Source organism: Pimephales promelas, chromosome 13, assembly GCF_988280905.1.
Source record: "Pimephales promelas chromosome 13, fPimPro1.hap1.1, whole genome shotgun sequence".
NCBI classification, from domain to species: domain Eukaryota; kingdom Metazoa; phylum Chordata; class Actinopteri; order Cypriniformes; family Leuciscidae; genus Pimephales; species Pimephales promelas.
Window position 1 is genome coordinate 21,552,473 of NC_142781.1, and position 21,852 is coordinate 21,574,324.

Sequence of the window (21,852 nt, forward strand, 5' to 3'; positions counted from 1 at the left end):
TAAAAGTATGAAATCATACTGACTCCACACTTTTGAATGGTAGTGTATATTTGTTCCTTGAATATAGCACGTAAATTAAGTACAATTTATAGTAGTAGTGACAATAATATTAAAAATAAAACAACTTTTATTTAACACATAATTATAATTATATATATATATATATATTAGGGCTGTCAAACGATTAATCGCGATTAATCGCATCCAAAATAAAAGTCTGTGTTTATGTGGGTACACTGTGTATAATTATTTTATATATACCTGTATATATATATATATATATATATATATATATATATATATATATATATATATATATATATATACACACACATGCTTGTATTTATTTAAGAAATATTTTCATGTATATACTGTATACAGATTTATATATAATTTATATTATATATAAATATAAATATTTTATATATAAATACTATTTTTTTCTTAAATATATACAAGCATGTGTGTGTATTTGTATATATAAAATAATTATACACAGTGTACCCACATATATTGGTAACGCTTCTTTTTACAGTCCAGTTACCCATGTAAATATGTACTTGTATTAGTAACTACAATTACTGGGTAATAACCCTGAACCTACCCCTGTTCCATGTACTTACCTTATATTAGCCAGTACTTTCTACGTAAGTACACTGTAGCCAGTACTTTCTAGATAAGTACACTGTAAGTACACTGTAAGTACTGTACTATAAAAGGAAGCGTTACACATATATTATGTAAACACAAACTTTTATTTTGGATGCGATTAATGGTTTGACAGCCCTAATATATATATATATATATATATATATACACACACACACACACACTGTATATGTTTGTACTGTACACTGCACATATAAAAATACTTTGATCAAATTAAAAGATTTTTCAATGCTATAATTTTGCTTTTTAAAACATTTTTTTTTAACAATTTTAAAAATATGTATTTTTTTCTACGTAAATTATTAGAACATCAAAAAAAAAAACAGGAACAGGGGCAAAAGGAGGAATAGTTTGTTGAACTCTATTATAAATCAACAATCATTTCAACATTAATAATCAGTTGAACTAACATAGAGTCAACATTTTGCTGTGCAACATTAGACCTGAACACCCCAATAACTATTTTAATTCAATCACAGCTCATTACAGTCTTTCCACTTGTTGTCTTTCTATCAATCATCTGACTAACTCAAACAGGACTATGAATGCCCACAGACAAAGACAGAATGTGGAAGGAGGGGAAAAAAGCACCTCACTTTCTTCCTGAAACATTCCTGTAAGAATAAACAAATAACCTACAAAAACCGCCAAGCGGTACTCTCTCAAACAAAATAGCACTTTGCTGACCCCTGTGTGTAATAACTGGAAACCAAGCATGTGCGTGTATGTGTTTTCTATGCCACTCTTTTTGCCATATCCAAACAAAGTGCGGTGAGTACAAAATGTAAACTACAATCAGAGAGTAGCAGTGATCTACCACTTCATTACAGCGGTCACTGATTGAAACGCCCATCTTTAATGAACACACACATTTACAAGCTAACAAGCCTAAACTGAAGGTATAATTAAATCAAGCTTGTTTATTTTTCCACATTGCAATCCTGATTGCGGTTGTCGCGGTATGACAGCTATCTTTACATACGAACTACTCCCCCTCAGTCTTATATCTGTGCTTAAATTACTTTTATTCTCTTTGTTGAAGAGCCACAGCTGTACTAAAGCTCTATTGTGATACTGAGCATCCTGCTGTTATCTGTCATCACAGCAGATGATCCTCCTGATGGGACACCCAGAACACCTCCCAATTATTATTAGAATGGATGCCTGTCTGTTGGCCAGTGTTTCTCAGTCAGTTTCCATCTGAATTATTTAGTTCCATATTACGGCAGCTGCTCTATTTAACTGTACGTGTTCAGTGTGAGCCTGCAGGTGCTGTCTGGATCTTTCCATCCTTACAAACCAACCATTAAGGCTCATGAATCATTTTAGACAAACAGAGGCTCTAAAAAGTATCTGAACAGTTAAGCCATGTTTAAAAATGTATGAATGTCTTTGAATTATATAAACAAAATATCAAACCAATTAGCATCTATTTGAAATATATATATATATATATATATATAGAGAGAGAGAGAACAAATGCACTTTTTAAGCAAAACATTTCACAAACGCAACTTTGCAAGTACACCTGTGTGAATTTAGGGGGAACTGACTTGAATCCACCAAAAATGACTCAAAAAAGCCACAACAGATCCAAGAAAATAATTATTTGGTCCCTGTTCACCGAGTCCAGGAGCGATTCAAGGCAGAACATGTTTTAAAAGCACGAGACGCAGGGAAGTGGAGTGTTTTTGAACTTATTAAACTTCAGCAACGTATTTTTTAATGCTGCGTCAGGCGAAAGACGCTGTATAAAAGTGCACCAGTCAAACATGTTAGTCCAGGGCATGTTTACATATAAAAGTAATGTCAAAGCAGAGCAGAGGAATGCAAAAGCGCACGATTCATTGAGCTTGACAACATGAAAATCGACCCTTATTCACTTTCTTAATAAATATCTCTGCTCTCATAGCGTATTCCGCACGAGTGGGGTCTTCCGAAGTCTGGTTGAAATGTATTAGGCTACAGCAAAAACATGACTGTTATATCTCTCTAATACCAGATGAAGACTTTTAATTGTTTTTTTTCCTGTGACTGAACATCAGAGCAGAAGGAGCATCTGAAGGAAATTATGTCAATATTAATGTCTTATTCATATCCCTCCACACTGTCTTGTCTCATTCTGCTTTTGATCTTCTTATTCAGTCATCTTCCTCTCTTCCCTCCTCTCCCTCACTTTAACTGCCGGTTGTGCTCGTTTCCCATAAATTACCCTGTGGAGCACCCACACAGAAGTTCACACACACACACACACACCATATGATGGCCAACTCTCTGACTAACATCCCCCTGACCTCATCCCAGATGACTAGACATTAGGGGTGTGGGTAAAGGAACAGAGAGTGAAAGAAAGTCTTCTGTATTTGGTTAGGACTTTTTCCTTTCTAAAGAATTACTTGGATTGTCATTTGTTCACCTCACAGACACTAAGAAAGAAACCCAAGTCATTATGAAACACACAGTGAGCATGTGTGTCCCCGTCCGTTCAGAACGAGAGTTTGAGAGTCAGCAGACAAAGAGGATCTGTGTGATTGAGAAATACAGAGAGAATGAGGATGTTTTACCTTGACGTGACTCTGCGCTCCCAGGTTGTATATTTCTGTGGGTTTGACTTCATTGATAATCTTCACCAAGCATGTGCTGTCAGTCAAGTCCCCATAGTGCAACTTCATGTCTATGATGGACGGAATAAAATCATTTTTAATTTCACATAAAGCAATCTGATTTAGCTGTACCGCCGCCCGGAAAAGTTTTAGAAAGTGTTTTATCCTCCACATCTGCTCAAGTTAAAAGATTGTCACCTTAGCGAAAGCTACCCGACCCAACACAAAGAGATCATAACCACGTCTAAAATCTTTATACAATCATTTTTGGAAAAATATATAGAGCTGCCCATCACCGGACCTACTGGAAAGAAATATTCAGAGTCTGTCTCTGGATTTTCGTGCAAAATTTTCCATCTTTTAAATTTCATTCTGATTTCTTTTTACCTTTCAAAAGCAGATACAGAAAATATATCTATTTGGATGGCAATATTTACATAGTGACTAGTCAGTGACTTTATTACCAATTGAAACATACATGTCAATGTTCTTCTACCATCCAGGATAAAATTCCGTAAAATTCCGTAAAATTTTCCACTGTGTAAAACCAACACAAAATAAATAATTACCATCCAAATATTTCTTAAGAACATTTACACTGAAATCATGTCGGAAAATACATACACAATAAAATATAAAATACTGAATACTGACTTACAACTGTTAGATGATCCAATACCTAGTGATATTTTACAGGTTAGAAGAAATGTAAACTTTTAAAAACAAAATAAACATGATTTTTATTATAGCCAGGAAGTTAAACTCACTTCCTTCTGTGTGCGTTTGAGGGTTATGATAGAGGTGTTCAATCCGGCCCGTGTTAAAAGAGCTGGACCTGCGGAGGATACCATGAACCTGTCCAAAACACCAAAAAGTTAATCTCACCTAACATGATACAGACACCACCGTTCAAAAGTTTGAGGTCATTAAAAAAAAGAAATGAATACTTTTACTCAAAAAAGACAAATAATCAAAAGTGATAATGTTACAAAAGATTGCTATTAATGCTAAATAAATGCTGTTCTAGTGAAATTTTTTCTTAAAGTATTCTGAAAAAAAAAAACAGAAACATTTCACAAATACACAGCATTTCTTTATTTGTAAAAACTGTTTGAGCAACAAAACAAAAAAAGAAAATGAACAGTTTAACTTTAAATGAGATGCAGCCTGTTTAAATCTTATTTTTGATTATTAACAGGCAGTGAGGCAGATTTGCATCAGATTAATGTGGGAATGATTTGTGGCGGGTTCGTAAGATGTCTTTAAGGGTTACGTTGGCTTACCCACCTCATAACCTTTAGCCAGCAGAAACTCAGCCAGGTAGGATCCATCCTGAAACCACAAAGAGGGAGAATTATTTTGGGTTTTGAGAAACACGCACACATTTACGGCAAGCATTACCCAAGAGAGTATGCAACACAATGACCATTTCTTTCTGAATTTCATGAGCCAGACCACAGCGAATACACGCCTACATTATACAAATACGCATTTTCGCACACGTACATGCTCGTGTCGAGACTCACACATATGTCATTCTAAAGCTGTATGACTTTCTGCCTGAAACAACTGTTCCTGCCCCACTGGACATTATGGTTCAAAATATATTCATTTGTGTTCCAAAGAAGAAAGAAAATCATACAAGTCTGGATCAACATGGGGGTGTGTAAATAATGACAGAGCTCTCATTATTGGATGAACTATCCTTTTTAACGGCAAAAAACTCGAGCTCCATACATAGTCTGCAAAGAATGCAAGAAAAACTGTTGGCAAGACGGCTCACAAATAAGTAAGGAGTGCCTCTAAAAGCTACATCACAATGTAAGCCAGTGAAATACAAGCTTACTGAATCATCGGTGTGCATCACACACAGATAGACAAAGAGTATTAATGAAGCAAACAAGGCCATCATGTCAGTCAGTAAGTCTGACAGCTCAGTCTAAGCCGCTGAATCCACCTGACTGTCAAAAAGTGACACGGCCGTACCCTAAAGGTATGTTTTAACCTAAAACATAAACAACTTTCGAGGCCTGCTGAGTTTCTTTCATTCTTATTCTTGTCTCCTTCTCGTTCTCCCTTTTCCCCCTCTCATACTTCCCGACCGCACATTCTAGAACTTTGGAACATTCCGCCCCGGCCATGGCATTCCGCCCCCTACTTCCTGCTGGGGTGATATAGGCAGAGTCCCAAAGACCTTTGGGGAAAAAATGAGAAGCTCTAACAGCCATGTGTGTGCCTGTAATGTAAGTATATATGTCCGCGGAGGAAAAGATGTGCTTAAAGTTGCATTTCCGTTTCCTTTTCACACCGTTCAATGGCCGTATACATACATAACGTTCAATGTCTGACCACCTGAGGCTCTCTGTGCATAATGTGTGTGTGACACAAGCAGTGCCAACTGCAGCGCAGACTCATAACCCTGATAAAAAGTAGCTTATCGTCACACTGAGACTGTTGGGAAACGTTGCCTGTTTCCCGCAGATTACGTTCATAGACAGGAAACCTAGACGGACACGACATTCCAACCAGTCTGTGCATACGCACACACAGGCCTATCTTGTAACCCACCATCTCACTCAGGTTAATCACTTTATGTCTGAATTATAAACTTAAATCATTGTTTAACACTTAATCTTGTATTGAGTCAAAACACGTGTGCGAAACATCTCAGAAATGCTGGCTAATTTGGAAAAACTTTCCGATGCAATCACCCTTATACATTAACACAACTTAAAGATAAATCTACAGCCCTTCAGACCTCTGCATTAGACACAGGCTAATTGTTCGTGGCAAACTGTGGATGCATTTATGCTGAGAAAACCAAAATGGCAAAGGAAAGAATGAAGGCTAATCAAATAAGCCCATTTAACTTGCCCAACCAAACCAGTCCAGTCTCTATGTCTGTGACGTATCATCTGTGATTGTGCACGTACTGCGTGTTGATTTGCTTGTGTGAAAAAAAGGTCCCGTACATTTGCCCGTGACCGCAGTAAAACAGTCTTTCTCTCTTTACCGCATCAAAGCACAATTCCAAACAAATGGCTCCGTGTTCCCTTGTGAACCACAAGTGGGCGCATCAATTTTAAAATAATTAAGTGCGTACATCAAAAAGGCACTAAATTGAAGTTTTCACTATTCATTTCGGTAATGAAAACTGCGTCCAGTGACGGTTGTCTGCTGACACCAAACCATAAACATTTTAGCGGACTGGTCCGTTTTCTAGTGTGTGTAAGCAAAAACATTTTCAAACAGGTTATGCTAAATGTCACTAAATGTATAAAAAAAAAAACAATAAAACTGGGCCAGATTTACAATGTACCATGTAATGCAAAAACAGATGCAAGACATGTGAGAGAAGTAAACACTATCAATAGTATTTTTCTCAACTGCATCGGACAGAATGTATCACAAAAAAACATGCAAACGCGCTTCAATCTGAGTGATTTTTGTCATTCGACCGCCCTCTGCTGTTCATCAAGAAAACTGCATTCTGACTGTTCGCTTGCTGCACCCTGCCCAAGTCGACGCTTTTATTATGATGAGAGGAACCAGGAACTTCCTGCTACACCACGTACAGCAAACATTCAAGTTATGCGAGATTCTCCTGACCACATGCACCCAAACGAACGTTAAAAGCTGGTCTTTCCTGTTAATCAAAAGAGCTCAATTAAAATTAACCCAATGGCACAGTGTTACACAATTAAACCACGTCAGTGTTCTCTGGGTAGCACCTCAAAATGTGAATTAAATTAATGTATTTTTTTTATTTTATAAATAAATAGAGTTTACTGACCTCAGTTATATATATATTATATAGTTATATAATATATATACATATATATATATATATATATATATATATATCCTCATCGGGAGGAAATTAGCAAGTAGCACAAATAATGCTGATAAAGTATAGCATGAATAGCCTTCCCAAATTTGCAGATTTTTACAGGAAGAAGAGTCAGTGTTGTTCCACTCAATGTTAATGGCTTTAAATAGTTAATTCATGAGAGATTGAAAAAAAAAATTTCATTTGTTGCCTAATGTGAGACCAAATATTCAGTATAAGGTTTCAATCTGGACACTGGCCAGGCCAAAACATGAGCCTGATAGAATTGTTCTCAAGCCACTTTTTTTGTTGTCTTTGCAATTTGAGAAGGAGCATTGTCTTGAAAACAAAACCTCTGATAATTCCTCTTAAGCAAGTTCTTCTGCAATATTCTTCTGTACACCAAAACATCAAATGACTTTTCAGTGAAGTAGCCCACCAATACCAGCAGCTAAAAAAGGCTCCTCAGACAATGCCAACTCTTCCTCACCATCACAACAACTGGCAAATGAAGGTGAGACTTCTAATGAAGATCTCATGGGAGAGGCTCTGCACACGTCATCTGAAACAGGCATTTTACACTCATTTAATATTTACAAAAGCTAACATTTCCTCATCTTTCTGTATCCTGACCGGAGCATCATTTTACTTTGAACAGAGTGTGTTTGTAATCAAGGGAGTAGCCTCTACCAATACCAATATCAAAACGAACAGCACTTGCCTCGTTAAATATTCATATGGTTTATACAGTCACATAAACTTTTATGTTGTATTTTTTTAGTTTGGCAAATATACTGTTAAGTATCAAAAATATTTACAAATATACTATTTATTCAACCAAAATTATAGCTATGCCCTTTTGTCTTCCTCCTATTCTGAAAAGTTTCAACCATTTTTAATCAGCAATCTGGAAAACAGCTTACTATATCAGCTTATATTTTGAGTGAACATTTACACATTAAATATGTGTTACAGAGTTCTTCTGTTACATAGTTCATTGCAATTCATAATGAAAAGCGCATGGGTGGGGATAGATAAGCAACAGCCGGAAGTGATGGGCCTCACCTTTTTGTACACGACAGCTGCAAATGTTGCTTACTGTATGCAAATTGTCAAAACAAACATTTTCATTCCAGCCACATACAAGTGGAATGAAACGTCACCATCATTACAGACAGAACAGGGCACATTTTATACAGACATGCATTATCTTTGGGCGATACAACCTAGCTGTGCCCAATTACGCACTATACACTATGTATGCACTCAACTAACTAGTTTGTGAATTTTATAAGGTTATTTTCAAACGTTCCAAAGTTGTTGTTTTTTAAAGTGCACTTCTTTCTTTTTGGAATTTTCATTGCGAACACACAACTCGCACTAATTATATACAACAAAAAATCCCCACCTACTGTAATAATACATGAATACAAAAAGAAACAACAACTGGGAGAGTACATTGTACACTATTTTTCTAATGTTTGGGAGTGGCAAGTACATTGCTAACAGTGAGAAGGGCAGACCTCTTACACATGTAAAGTTATAGATTTTAGTCAAAGTGATGGTCATCTTCACATGTAATTACTATAGTAATTACACAAAACAACAAATATTAATCATCTTTTACTAACGTTATAAGAATGTTGTGCAAGAGGCTGGCAGTATTGTCAGTTTTTCCCTTCATTCAGAGAGTCAGGAAATGACCACGTGTGTTCATGAAACTATATTAAAATAATACAATTTTATTATTAATAATAATACAAACCACAGAAAGATCCAGGAAGCTACAGCCTAACGGGAGAGTCCATTTTAAAATATTAAAAGTTTTACAAAAATAATTATATTTATAGCAATTGTGGTATGTTAGCGAAAAGGACGTAAGGAGATCTAGCCTTGCAGTCAGTATGTTTAAATGTGTTTAATATAAGTCTGTCACCGTTTACTCAACCTAATGGAAGGATGTTAAAGACTGACAGCACCTGTTACTATTCTCATCTCTCTCTCTCTCTCTTTTTCCTCTGATGAAACTGAATGATGACTGAGGATGTCATTCAGCCTGACATGATATCTCACTTTGTTTTCCACCGAACAATTAACGTCATAAGCGTTTGGAATAAGGTATAATAAGGCATAAGATTGAGTAAATATGACAGATATTCATCATTACCATCCGTATACCGTCGCATCGCATCAAATGCAGAGACAATCATTCACATTACCTGACCGGTTATGCCTGTAATGATGGCCACTTTCCTCTTCGTCTTGCTGCCTCCGTTCACATCACCACTGACCGACGCTGCTGCTGGACACTGAGCCATTGTCTGGAGCTGGTTTCGGTTCGGACTGAGTCTATGGGGTTTGGTTCCACTTTACGCGATCGGTAATAACGTACAAACCTGTAAACACATCCGAAACTCCAGCACTCCTTGAGAAACACATCAGGAACCTGCAGTCTGCGGCCAATCACAGACCAGAGCGCAGGTGACGTACGCACCACAGAATAAAGTGGAGACGAATCCTGTTTGCTCAGGGCGTACAAGTATCACAGCGTCCTCTAAAGGATTCGATGTTCAGGAGGAATTAAACAAACAACTTTTTACTTCATCTCTTCATTATAATTATTATTATTATAATAACAACACGATAATAAATATTATATGTTAACATATTAATGTTATTATAAACAATATTAATAAATAATAATAATTATTAGATTTTTCTTAGGCCTAAATCACTGCTGAAAAAAATAGCCTAAGCAGCTTTGCTGGTCTTCCAGTCTGGTCAAACTGGTCTGGTTTTAAACACTAAAGGGATTTTAGATTCATATTGGTATTGACTGCATCATAGCCGTAGATCTGGGTTTTTAAATGTTGGATATTAATTCATATAATTTTGGATAGAGCACAATGTGAAGTGAACAAACACATCAGGCACAGTGAGTAGTGAACACACACACACACACACACACACACACGGATGCACGACTGCCCCCATAAATGTTACATATAAAAGAAGAGAAATAGGAATGAGATTTTTTTAATATATATACTTAGTTTATTTTAGATCATTTTTAGTTCTAAGGCACATACACCACATAAGGCACTTACAACAATATACAATAACTAATGTACTAAATATTATTAATATAGTACAGAAATGTTAAAAATTTTTCCTGCTAGTTTTATGGGCTATTATATTTCAGCCCTCTTTAATCCAGTCCTCACATAATACAGAAAGCGAAATCAAACATATAAATTAATCTTTTCTTATTTATGATTAAAAATTTGAGTTTCAAAACATCGGTAGGTAGTGTTCTGTTTTTTTTTAATTTGCCTTCATGGAAGGTGAGATGTTTTACGACAAAGAGAGGGAGTGAGCCGGTCTTGGATCCAGTGTCCCAGTTTCAAATTTCAAGCTTAAAAAGAAAGTCACAAAGCCCCCCACAATAAAGTCTGAGATCAGCAGCTTAAGGCATTACCAAAGCATTTGCTCTTGGCATTCTGAACAATATGTTTTATACAATACATTTTCCCTAGAGGAAGCCCTCTAAATGATATTATAGAATAACGTGGTAAGTGAGAGGCGCATTTGGGGCATGGCTATTTGCATCAGATAACAGTAGGTACACAAAAAAAAAAAAAAAAACTCTGTCACTTAGAACTCCTGAAAGGCAAAAAATATATAATGTTTCATTTGTAGGATTACATTAAGGTATCTAGACTTTCAAGTGTTAAAATACAGTACGGTAGTTCCTGTGCGAATTTCATTCAAAACAAAACTCCAATGCCCTCACAAATATCATGTGATTGAATTGTTACCATAAACCTGTGACATACAGGATATTACCATGATAAGACTCAATACATTTGTGGATATAGAGTATGGCTGAAAATGTCTCTTTTGCACTTTTAGCCATAAACATCCTTCTTCCAGTCCCGTCCTATTATAAAGTGCACATGTGAGACCAAATAACTGTAGTATTAACTATCTGTAGTATTTTTTTAATAAGACAACAGCTAAAAGACAGTTAAAACCCACTTAAACCGAAACTGGAGCACAGGGCCACTTTGTCAATTTTTTTTTTTTTTTTACAAATTATGAAATATTTTTGTAACACAAGAGGAGTGCAGTATTTTTAATGTGTTGAATGCTGTTTTAGTTTGAGGTTGAGGTAAGCAAGTAACATACATGTCCAGTACAGTATGTGACTGTGATATTAAACAGATGTTGTGTAGTTGTTCAGGTACAACAGTATTGGTCCAGTTTGTCACCACGGCACAAGGAGAGCCAATGATCACTTCTGCAGAAAACATGAAAATTAATGTTATCCCCAAGTGAAGTTAATCATATGAAACAATCACTGACATACAAAGTGCAATCAACTGAGTTTTGTCATGTATTGTTATCGGCTAATTGTTCAAGTCGCAACGAAGTTGTGAAGCATCAATGTGTAATGGATTATCGGAATAAAATGTAGGCCTTGGTTACATCCATCGGTTGTTGATAGGATTTTAAGATGTGTTTTGCTAAAAAGTTGATGCAGATAAATGTGGGTTTGCAAGGTGAGTTTAAAGTCGGCATGAAAACGGAAGTTGAGATTGTAATTTTGTCCTATTTGTGATGTATATTCGAGTGAAACGGCTTCTGAAAACTGAAAAAAAAATGTAGGATTGGCTTGATTTCATCCTTCGGGAATTGATTGGATCGTTGGAGGTTGGGCGTTGCAAACAAAATGGAGGCAGATTTGAATGCTAGTTTACATCATGGTTTACATTCATTCTGACAGGCGGTGCACTGATAGCCGCACATTCATCGGTTCTGGCCGCACCCTTTCGCCATTGTAAGTGACCGAAAGATAAAATAATGAAGTGCACAGACAAATCATTTATAATAAACACTACAATATTACATATAAAAAGAAGATTTGTCAAATTTGATTTCATGCCGACTTTAAGCAGACTAAATGATTGTAGAATTCCTGCATACATCATTTGCAGTTTTACGTTTTTACCAGAAGATTTTGATTAAAAATTACATGGTCAAATCATTTTTTATTTTTTATTAAAAGGGTGCAAGGATGAACTGTTCTTAATTAGATCTATATAATGCATTTATTAAACAGATGGAGTGATTTTTTTATTACGTGGTTTGTGTGCATCTCTTACCTGTTTAGCCCTCTGGAGGAGGGGCATGTGAAGAGTGACACTTGTTTTTCTGTGAGATAAACATTCATTAATTATATTAATTTCCATTAATTCGTTAAAACTACTACGAAAAACTCAAGGCTGTTATTATTAACCTTATGGTGAAGACGGAAGTGAAGCGCTCTGTCTGAAAGCCATGGGTGTTTCAGGGACTGGGATGCACTCATTCTCCAACTGCATAAAAGAAATATGCATCAAAACACAAACATTCTGGTAACTAGTAAAAAAAGTCAGATTTTTGTCAGATTAAGCCAATTCCTGGGGAGACACAAACCTTTTGCTCTTCACAAGCAGACGTGTGATAAAGTCTTTGGCCTCCTCGGAGATGTCGGAAAACTCTGCCTCTTCAAAACTCCACTGACATGCCAGTATATTATTTAGCGTCTCATTATCATCCTCACCCAAGAACGGAGACAAGCCACTGAGCCTAGAAACACAAACATAAGTACGTTTTCACAAAACTTCCTCCTTTTGTATAATTACGATTGTTCATTGATGTCTATGGTACAGACTCACAGCATGTAAGTGATGACACCTAAACTCCACATATCAGTTGGGAATGAGACAAATTCATAGTTGATGACTTCAGGAGCCAGGAACTCAGGAGTACCAAAGTTCACCCTCAACTTTTCCCTGGGTTTATATCTGCAAGGAAGGTGAAGAACAAATCGGTATAGATTCATGAAGATACAAACAAAGAAACACAGATACAAACACTTACCTCCTTGCAAGCCCAAAATCGATTATCTTGACCTTGTTTGTTTCTCGACTGACACAGAGAATGTTTTCAGGCTATGAAACAGCAAAATATATTCAGACTTGTTCTTGTTCAGCTATTATATTTTATAGCTGCATAAGCACTAATAATTCTTTTTAAATAATTATTACATAAAATAATGTGTTTGGTACCTTTAGGTCAAGGTGTAATATGTACATCTTGTGCATATACTGAAGCCCTTCACTGATTTGCCTGATGAACAGCACTGTGTCCAACTCGGTCAGCTTATAGTTCTCATCTATGATCCGGTCGAACAGCTCTCCCCCATCAACACTAGGCGGTACACAAGGTACACAATACATGTTAGCAGCACATTCTGTGATTCAAGTGCATTCAAAGATTCACATTCAATTCTAATATGCTAGGAGAAAGAAAGCATGAATGAGATTTAGTTAGTGAGAGAGGCTGTCTGTATGTGAGACAGAGATGTATGCGTGTTTGTGGATGTAACTTACTACTCCATCACTAGAATGATTTCATGTCGAGATTCAAAGGCGGCGTAGAGCTGGATCAGATTGGCGTGATTCAACTGGTTCATCACTTCAATCTCACACTTTACTACCTCCTGATAACACAAACATGTAAAAAACTATTAAAAATATGTTTTTGTTTAATTGAAATAATGCTGAAATAACATAAAAAATAAATATTAGTTTAAAATTTGGGAAACATGAAATTAGAAATCTTGCTGTCATAGTGGTGTTTGGTTTAGTTTGTTTTCACTTGGACTTGTCTGCCTGTCATCACGTCACGTGTCATCTTCACTGTCATTTTTAGTTGTGTCACCTGTGTTTCGTTAAACATTGTCATCTGCGTGTGTTTGCATTTAAGTTCTGTTTGTTCATTCAGTCTTTGTCAGATCTTTGTTGTAAATAGTGTGTGTTGCTGCCTGTTCTGCTGTTATATATATATATAAACACAAATCAAATACTATAAAAGTAAATGACTGACTCCACCCGCACACAGTGTCATTATATCACCAAGTGGTCCATAAGGTGATTGGCTGATTAAAACGAAAACTTAACTGAAAAATTAGAACCTCCAACTTAAATTCACAGTACGGATATCTTAAAATGGACACGGGCATTTACCTTCTCTTTCTGACTCCTGGCTTTGATGATCTTGGCAGCTAATATGAGGCCAGAAGATTTTTCTTCACATTTGTGAACCATCCCAAAGCGTCCTCTATTACAATCAAAATGAGACAATACAATTTTAAAATTAAAAACCAACTGTACACAATTGAAACGGTTAGTTCACCCAAAAATGAAAATTCTGTCAGTATTTACTCACCCTCATGTTGTTCCAAACCTCAATGTGTTTATTTGTTCTGCTGAACACAAAGGAAGATATTTGGAAGAAAGTTTTAATCAAACAGATCTCAATCCCCATTGACTACCATAGTATGTATTTTTTTCCTACTATGGTAGTCAATGGGGAATGAGATCTGTTCGATTAAAACATTCTTCCAAATATCTTCCTTTGTATATAGCAGAACAAATAAACCCATAGAGATTTGGAACAACATGAGGGTGAGTAAATACTCACAGAATTTTCATTTTTGGGTGAACTAACCCTTTAATGCACAAACACACCCCATTTAAAGTCTAAATTCCCACATTCTTTGTAAGGCCACAGAGGAAATTCCCCAAATCTCCTTTCGCTAGCTATTCACTTTTACCAAGGTCTAAAAATATGTTGCACATACATTGTAAGACCGGAAAAAACTGTTAGGCGGATGACAGAAAGTCTGGACTGAGAAACTACTCCTCGAGGAAACAGAGGACTCTCCTGAGAATTAACATTTAAACACTCTCTTGCATAAGTAACAACGCCATCCGAGATATACAACACTGCCTCATGCCTCACCCTTACAATCTACTCATCACCCATCTCTTCTCTCCTCATGCTGGGATAACCAAAAATTCACCCACAAATCTATATGGTTTAATGTGAACAATTATCAACACTATTCATGTTTGGTATCATTTGAAATGTCTCAGTGTGACTGGTACAAAGGTCTCATCCCAACAGAAGTAAACCAAAAAGCTAATAAAGGTTTTAAGAGTTTACAGATATGCAAATGCCACTCTGTCCTAAAAAGGTGTAAACTCTGAGAACCATGATTGTTGTAAATTCCCATTGTTAGCACATGTTTCCATGTGAAAGAGGTTTCTGTCTTGGGCTGAGGTTTCTGTCTTTCAAGAGGCTCAGTACGATTTGATCAGCCTGTAATGCTGAATGTCATAAACTTTCACGTCTTCTTTCGTTAAACGGCCGGCATGAAGACCTCAAAGCGACATAGATAAGTAGGCTAAAATATAAAGTAGAGTTAAATAGAAAAATCAATTGTGCAGCGTAACTATAATACACATGACCAAAAAATACCAATCGGCATTCAAACCTAAAATCGAGGTTGTGATAAAATGTCAGATAAAAGTTTAATTGGAACTAAACTTTGTCACGCTGAAAAGACAGAAACCTTCACCCCACATCGGAAACTGTTGGACAGGCTTTACAAATGTCTCTCTCTCTTAAAGTTTTTCCTGCCAACACACACACACACACACATCTGTCATTTTCCTCCCCGTGTGTATCATGTGTCCTGTAAGCTTTTGAAATGCTTAGGAATCTTATGCCATGTGTTTAATATCACAGGCATCCTGCTTTAAAAATTCCTCTGATGCTAACCAGCCTATCGTAATATGATGTAAGATTAATATCTTCTGTAACTCACCCCCCAAGAACTTCCTCTTTATTGATAGTGTAGTAGCTGGTAATTTGGTGGGTTTTGGTTGTCACAAGACGGTGCTCAAATGGTGCAGGTGGGGGAGGGGAAGAATCTGTGGGAAAGACTAGAATATGTAACTAGAAAAGGGTAATATATCTACATTATTCTCAGACCTACACCAGTTTTCTTACCAATGACATATTCCTCAATTTTTGACTCTGCATCTGTCCTCTCTTCTTCTGTCCCCACCTCCAGTCTCTCTGGTCCAGCCTCTGCAGCTTTAAGTCCTGCCTCTTCTTCCTCCTTTATTTCCTTATCCTCTTCCTCTGACGCCTCCTCCACTCTGCTTTTTTTAAGGTCATCTGTCAGAGTCTCGTCCGCAACATGCCTCTTAGTACTGACAGTTATTTCCAGATTCTCCTCACAGCTACACGAGTGTAACATAAATTAAAAGAGTGGTATCAAATATAAAATACATCTTATTGTAGTATATCATAATACTTCAAAATATATTTCTTTACAGAAATAATTGTATTGAAGTTTAAAAATTTTAAATGGAATATGTTTATTTTGTAATATCTGTTTTATTTTTTACTGACACTGTCCTTCAAAAGTTTTTTTGAGAGCATATATGTATTAGAATGATTTCTGAAGGATCATGTCACATTGAAGACTGAGAAATGGCTGCTAAAACGTATGAGTTGCTGTCACATTAATCAATTTTTACAACATTATTTAAAGTAATTGTTTGCTAATTTAATAGCATTTCATAATGTTTACTGTATTTTGATCAAATAAAATTTCAGCCTTGCTTTTAAGAGATTTTTTCTCAAAAAAACACGAAACAAATCTTAACCCCAGGCTTTTGAATAGGTGTATTTATTTACACTGAATCAATGTAATTTCATTTATTCTAAGCACATTATTTTTTGTAATATTTAGATTCAATTTTGCAGGGTTTTGAAAGTCATTTACTGAACAAAATATAGAGGATGTACCTGTCTGGTGTGCTTTCATCAGTTTGCCCAGATGAACTTGGAGCAGCTAGTTGCCTCTCCTCTGATAACCACAATGCCTCCTCTTTCTTTGACCTCTCCTCTTCCTCCTTTTTATCCTCTTCTTTTATCTGCAATAATTCAGCAACGATTTCTTGCTCTATTGCCCCGTCTTCCACTGCAGCCTCATCCTTCCTATCCGTATAGCAGTCTCCTTTTTGCTCCGGGAGTGCAACTGTGCCAGCTGCTGTCTCTGTTGTGCATTGAGAAAGCTGATTGTTCTGTTGATTGAGCTTTTGCACTTCTTCAAAACCAGCCTGAACTAAGTCTAGAAGGAGGGATGGAATTAGTTTTAAATCTGACAAAATGCTAATACTTAGCTTATTTCCAGGTTAAAATTAGATTTTGAATCCTATATTGTCAATTCTAGCTTTTGAACCCCACAAAAGTGTGTATGTGTTTTTTCTCACCTGATGCTTCCAGTGGTTTCTTTCTCTTCTGGGTTTTTAACCCCTTTGGATATACTTTAGATTTCTCCTTCCCATCCTTTTCTCTAAACTAGAGAGTGAAAGAAGTTTACACAAGTTTAAGTCTATGGTCACAAATTTTTTATTTATTAACACACCTTTAAATAAAAGCACCTGCTTTCAAGCTTTTCAGTGACAAGTACTTTCATTACACTGAGTTGCTAACGTGCAATTAACCAGATATTTCTGATCACACACAATCATCTGCTGTGAGTGTCCTTGAGCTGGTACTGCGAATCAGTCATGTCATCAGTCAATCTGCTTTATAAATGGCTCAAACCAATGACAATGAGACTGGCAACTCGTGCTCTAGAAAATCCCCTTTTGGAAATGCACCTAAACCAAACTCATTTGGAAAATAAATACAGAACATTTAATGTATTTGCATCAAACATTTACGTCACAAGATGACAAACTTCACACAACATGAAAAGCAAATGTGTAAAATACTCAAGTCAAATATACGGAGAAAAAAAGACAAATAATTGTTAAGTACAATCACCTTGAATGCTTAAGTCATTTCAACTTAAATTACATTAAGACTTAAAAAATGGAATTTTGTACAACTTAAAAAATGTTTGAAAACTTATTTTGATGAGTTAAAGCAATGTAAAAACATATGTTGTCATAACGTTTCATCATATAATTTTTAGAGTACAAAAGTCCACTTTTCTGTAAGACTTTTCTGTTTTTTGGTCAGCTCCTTCATAGACTTTATGCGTGTTTGTATATTAAAAGATATATGTTTGTTTTTGATAGTTTGGCTGATTCAGTTTTACTTTTTAATGTAGTTCAACTCTGTAAAAAAATATTGTTGGTTTAACTTAAAAAAGTAAGTAACCTGGTTGCCTTAAAATTTTAAGTTGATTTAAGTTACAATGAATGAGATTGATTTAATGTTAATTGATTTAAAAGAAAAAATGTTGTGATAACAAATCTTGAAAGTATTTTTTTACAGGGTAATGCCAAATAATTTTAAGGTTAAGTATAAAATATTAATTTTTTCACAGTAGTTTGTGAGTGTTTTCCTCAGGAATACGAACCTAAATGAGTGCTTTTAAACATTTTAAACACTAAATTGGTGCGTAAAACATTTAAACTCACCCTGCTGCTGGATTTTGAGTTTGTGTTTTTCAAGAGATCAGCCAATCTCGAGTGTTTCAACACTTCAGCAATGAAACTCACAACCTGTTGAATGCTGCTAACCAGTCGCTCCAAAGCATCAAGTCGCTGATCTTGTTGTTCCTCGTTCTCTCGAACACTTTCAATGACAGCACGCATGTCACACAACAACAGCTCAATGCTCCGTCCACTGGTAGCCGTTCCTCTATCTTGACCGATGACATCCAGTCGTCTCAAAGACGCTTCCTGCAAGGCGAGGAGTTTGTCTATCTTACCACTCAGATCATTGACTTGTCCTTCAATATGTACAAGAGCAGAAGATGAGGAGGATTTTGATGAAGGCTGATCAGAAAATGGTGAAGATAGACGTTTGTTTGAGGTAGAAAGCAAAGCTCTTCTCGTTGTGGCTCTTCCGCACCGTTTCTGAGCATGAAGTGGTTTGGGATCATAAACCCGAGCAAGAGACTTCACAAGATTAGAGCTCATGATGAAACAACAGGTTTAAAACAAATAGAAGTTTAACTTGTTCTCTTCACGTCTTCTTGACAATGCTTTCCAACCTACAGATCATTGGTTCCCCTTCTCATTCTCTCTTGTTATCCAGCTGTCTGGTGTCTCTAGCTTCTAAAACCGATGCGTTTTAAAGAGATCAGCATGCTTCTTCCTATTGGCCGGTGTGCTAGTGGTCAGCGTTATCATCTGGAGGAGGGGCTGTTGTGTACGGACTCAAAGAGTGACGCATCAACACCACTAACAGAACTTTTAAATGAAGAGACTGTTAAACCAGATTTTCCCTGATTGACTGACAAACAACACCTCAGATATTACTTACGTAACCCTGATTCATTTGTTCCAGGCTAGAACACAATGAGCCAAACAATGTTTGATTGAACAAGAGCAGGTGAGCACATGAGTCAAGTGAAAAACTGGGACAGAAACGCTGCTGAGAAACTGAAATGGCTCAGAGGTCAATTTTCAACGTGGTTCCATTGTTTTATTGTTCGGAGAAGCTCTATAAAGATACTGATTTTGTACTTTGCATAATAAAAATGCTTAAAATCATAACGGATTAGAATGCAATACAGTATAGGCTACCTTAGAGCCTTAAAAGGGGAAAAATGTGTTGCCAGAAATTCACAGAAATGTTTGCCACAATGTTTGTCATGCAATATCAGGGAATTTTAAAACTGTGATTTGATTTCCAATTTCCGCAATCTTCCTATTCTTTCATCCTGTCAGAAGTGAACTGGCCTAGTTGCAAAACTTTTCACAACACCTTCCTGTTTGCAATATATAGAGGAATCTGTCATCCAATATCCATTATTTTAGTCACCCATATATGAATTTAATAAAGAATCAGCTACATTCCCAGATTCACTAGTAAAGAGAATTAAAGTAAGCGGAGACAATCCTCAATCACACACACACACAAACAGGTGCTACAGTATACTTTTACCAAACACAGATAGATATAGTCCCGCTAAATGGCCTTTTCACACGCTACACTGAAACCCGATAGCTTGTATATATTAAAAAAAACAGCCACGCGGAGGGACAGATAACATTTAATACAATAATCTTATTTTAGCCTGGGTCATTATGAGTCGCACTGTATGCGATAGGCCACCTCATTACAAGCAAGCAGTCGATTGCTTGGAGCAGTAATGGTTTGTTTTCTGATTGGCTGATGTATTAATAGCCGCTGAACATTCAGTAATCTCGGGAGGATTGGTGGCACCTTTGGAATGGGAACTTGATAATGTGAAGTGAGCTCTGACAACAAGCGTTTATAAAAAGAGACTAAGTGCTCACATTCCTTTGTGTGTTGGGGTGTTTTTGCGTAGGCTACATCCCTGACTGTATGTCTTTATGATGATTTAATTACAGATTACAAAACCATCTAGACTAGATGTGTCATTTATGAATGTTTATATCGGAATGTGTTTTGAGATGTATTTCATTGCATAAAACACATGGATTCAGTCAGTGACGACAGAGAGACAGTCAGTTACTCATGACCTTTGTCCACTGGCTCTAAATATCAAAGTCAAAGGTTGTAAATAATTAAGATTTTTTTTTATTTCTTTATAAGTAGGCTATATGTTCAATGAGGCTGCATTTCTTTGATTAAGAAAAACGTAAAAACGTAAATATTGTTAAATGTTATAAATATTTAAAATAACTGTTTCCCATTTGAATAAATATTTTATAAAATGTAATTTATTCCTGTGATGGCACTGCTGAATTTTCAGCATCATTACTCCAGTCTTCAGAGTCACATGATCCTTTTGCAAAAAAAAAATAATAATAATAATAATAATAATAATATTATTTATTTTTTATTTAGTAATTTAATTTAAATCTTACTTAGGGGAGACCGGGGATGGTTGTAACCTGGGTCAGTTGTCACAATTCCAATTTGTCCAATCAGGAACTAGTTACAAACCACCTGATTCACTTCACACAAAGTTTTTTGCCTTGTGGCAAAAACAGCAGATGTTAGTGGAAAAACTAATTTTTGAAGTTTTTCTACTTTAGTTTTGTTATGGGAATTTCTGCTTTGTAGTTAAACTCATCAAATTTAAATAAGGTTTATTGTGTGTCTGTGTAGATATTTTTCATGCAAGTTGTAAGTGCTAATGTTTTAGCTGTCAGGTGAGCTAGTCATGGCTACATGACTCTTGGTTATTTGTAACAACAAGACTCGGGTTAGTTGTAACAACAATGAAACATTACAATAACCATAACACCAGACCCATTCACTCCTCGTGTTTGAAACTAAACCATACGTTTTCTGTTTGTGTTGCAAAAATAATAGCTATGTCATTTGATAGCAGATTCAAACTAGTTTGAATCACATTTTAAACACACGCTTAAAGTACTCCAAGATAGAATGATACAGTAATGGTATTTTGGCTTTTGAATGGTAATGTATCATAGTGTTTGCTACTCAATATTTTTATAGAAACTGTGTTCAACATTGATAATAATAAGAAATAATTATTGAGCACTGACCAAAACAACATATTAGAATTATTTCTGAAGCATCGTGTGACACTGAAGACAAGTAATGATACTGAAAATTCAGCTGTACCATCACAAAAAAAAATTTTCTCAAATGTATTAAAATACAGTTCTTTTAAATTGGAATTATATTTAAATTATAATTATATACTGTTTACGCTCGTTTCATTAATGTCTTGAAATTAGTTGATAAATAAACATAGAAAAAGTTGGAGAAGATGGAATAGAATCGTAATAGCATTGCATGTGTTGCATAATGGAGGAATATGATATGATGGCCCTGAAGAGATGATCACAAGATGGACACAGACCTGGGGATTAAATAGCATGTAAAATATGTGTAGAATGACAAACAGAGGACACACAGACA

General features: G+C 35.9%; 2 protein-coding genes across 3 annotated transcripts in view; both read right to left on the reverse strand.

Moving 5' to 3' along the window:
* Window positions 1–9,562, reverse strand: part of gmds (GDP-mannose 4,6-dehydratase) — a 64,058-nt gene extending 54,496 nt beyond the window's left edge. The window contains exons 1-5 of one of the 2 annotated variants that reach the window (XM_039693141.2): window positions 9,321–9,562; window positions 4,560–4,604; window positions 4,040–4,127; window positions 3,931–3,951; window positions 3,234–3,343 (exon numbers count right to left, since the gene is read on the reverse strand). In XM_039693141.2, the coding sequence (XP_039549075.1) occupies window positions 3,234–3,343; window positions 3,931–3,951; window positions 4,040–4,127; window positions 4,560–4,604; window positions 9,321–9,419 (363 nt within the window). In that variant the 5' untranslated portion in view covers window positions 9,420–9,562. The remainder of the gene's footprint in view (window positions 1–3,233; window positions 3,344–3,930; window positions 3,952–4,039; window positions 4,128–4,559; window positions 4,605–9,320) is intronic. The other variant, XM_039693142.2, reaches the window with a different exon arrangement.
* Window positions 9,563–10,496: 934 nt separating this feature from the next.
* Window positions 10,497–19,171, reverse strand: mylk4b (myosin light chain kinase family, member 4b). Its single transcript, XM_039691866.2, is given in 15 exon segments — window positions 10,497–11,401; window positions 12,267–12,315; window positions 12,401–12,479; window positions 12,580–12,732; window positions 12,822–12,950; window positions 13,027–13,097; window positions 13,215–13,356; window positions 13,539–13,648; window positions 14,175–14,268; window positions 15,821–15,926; window positions 16,006–16,241; window positions 16,813–17,137; window positions 17,280–17,367; window positions 18,441–18,850; window positions 18,853–19,171. Coding segments are annotated over 14 exon segments (2,043 nt in total). The 5' UTR covers window positions 18,908–19,171; the 3' UTR covers window positions 10,497–11,401; window positions 12,267–12,270.
* Between the last annotated feature and the right edge of the window lie 2,681 nt (window positions 19,172–21,852).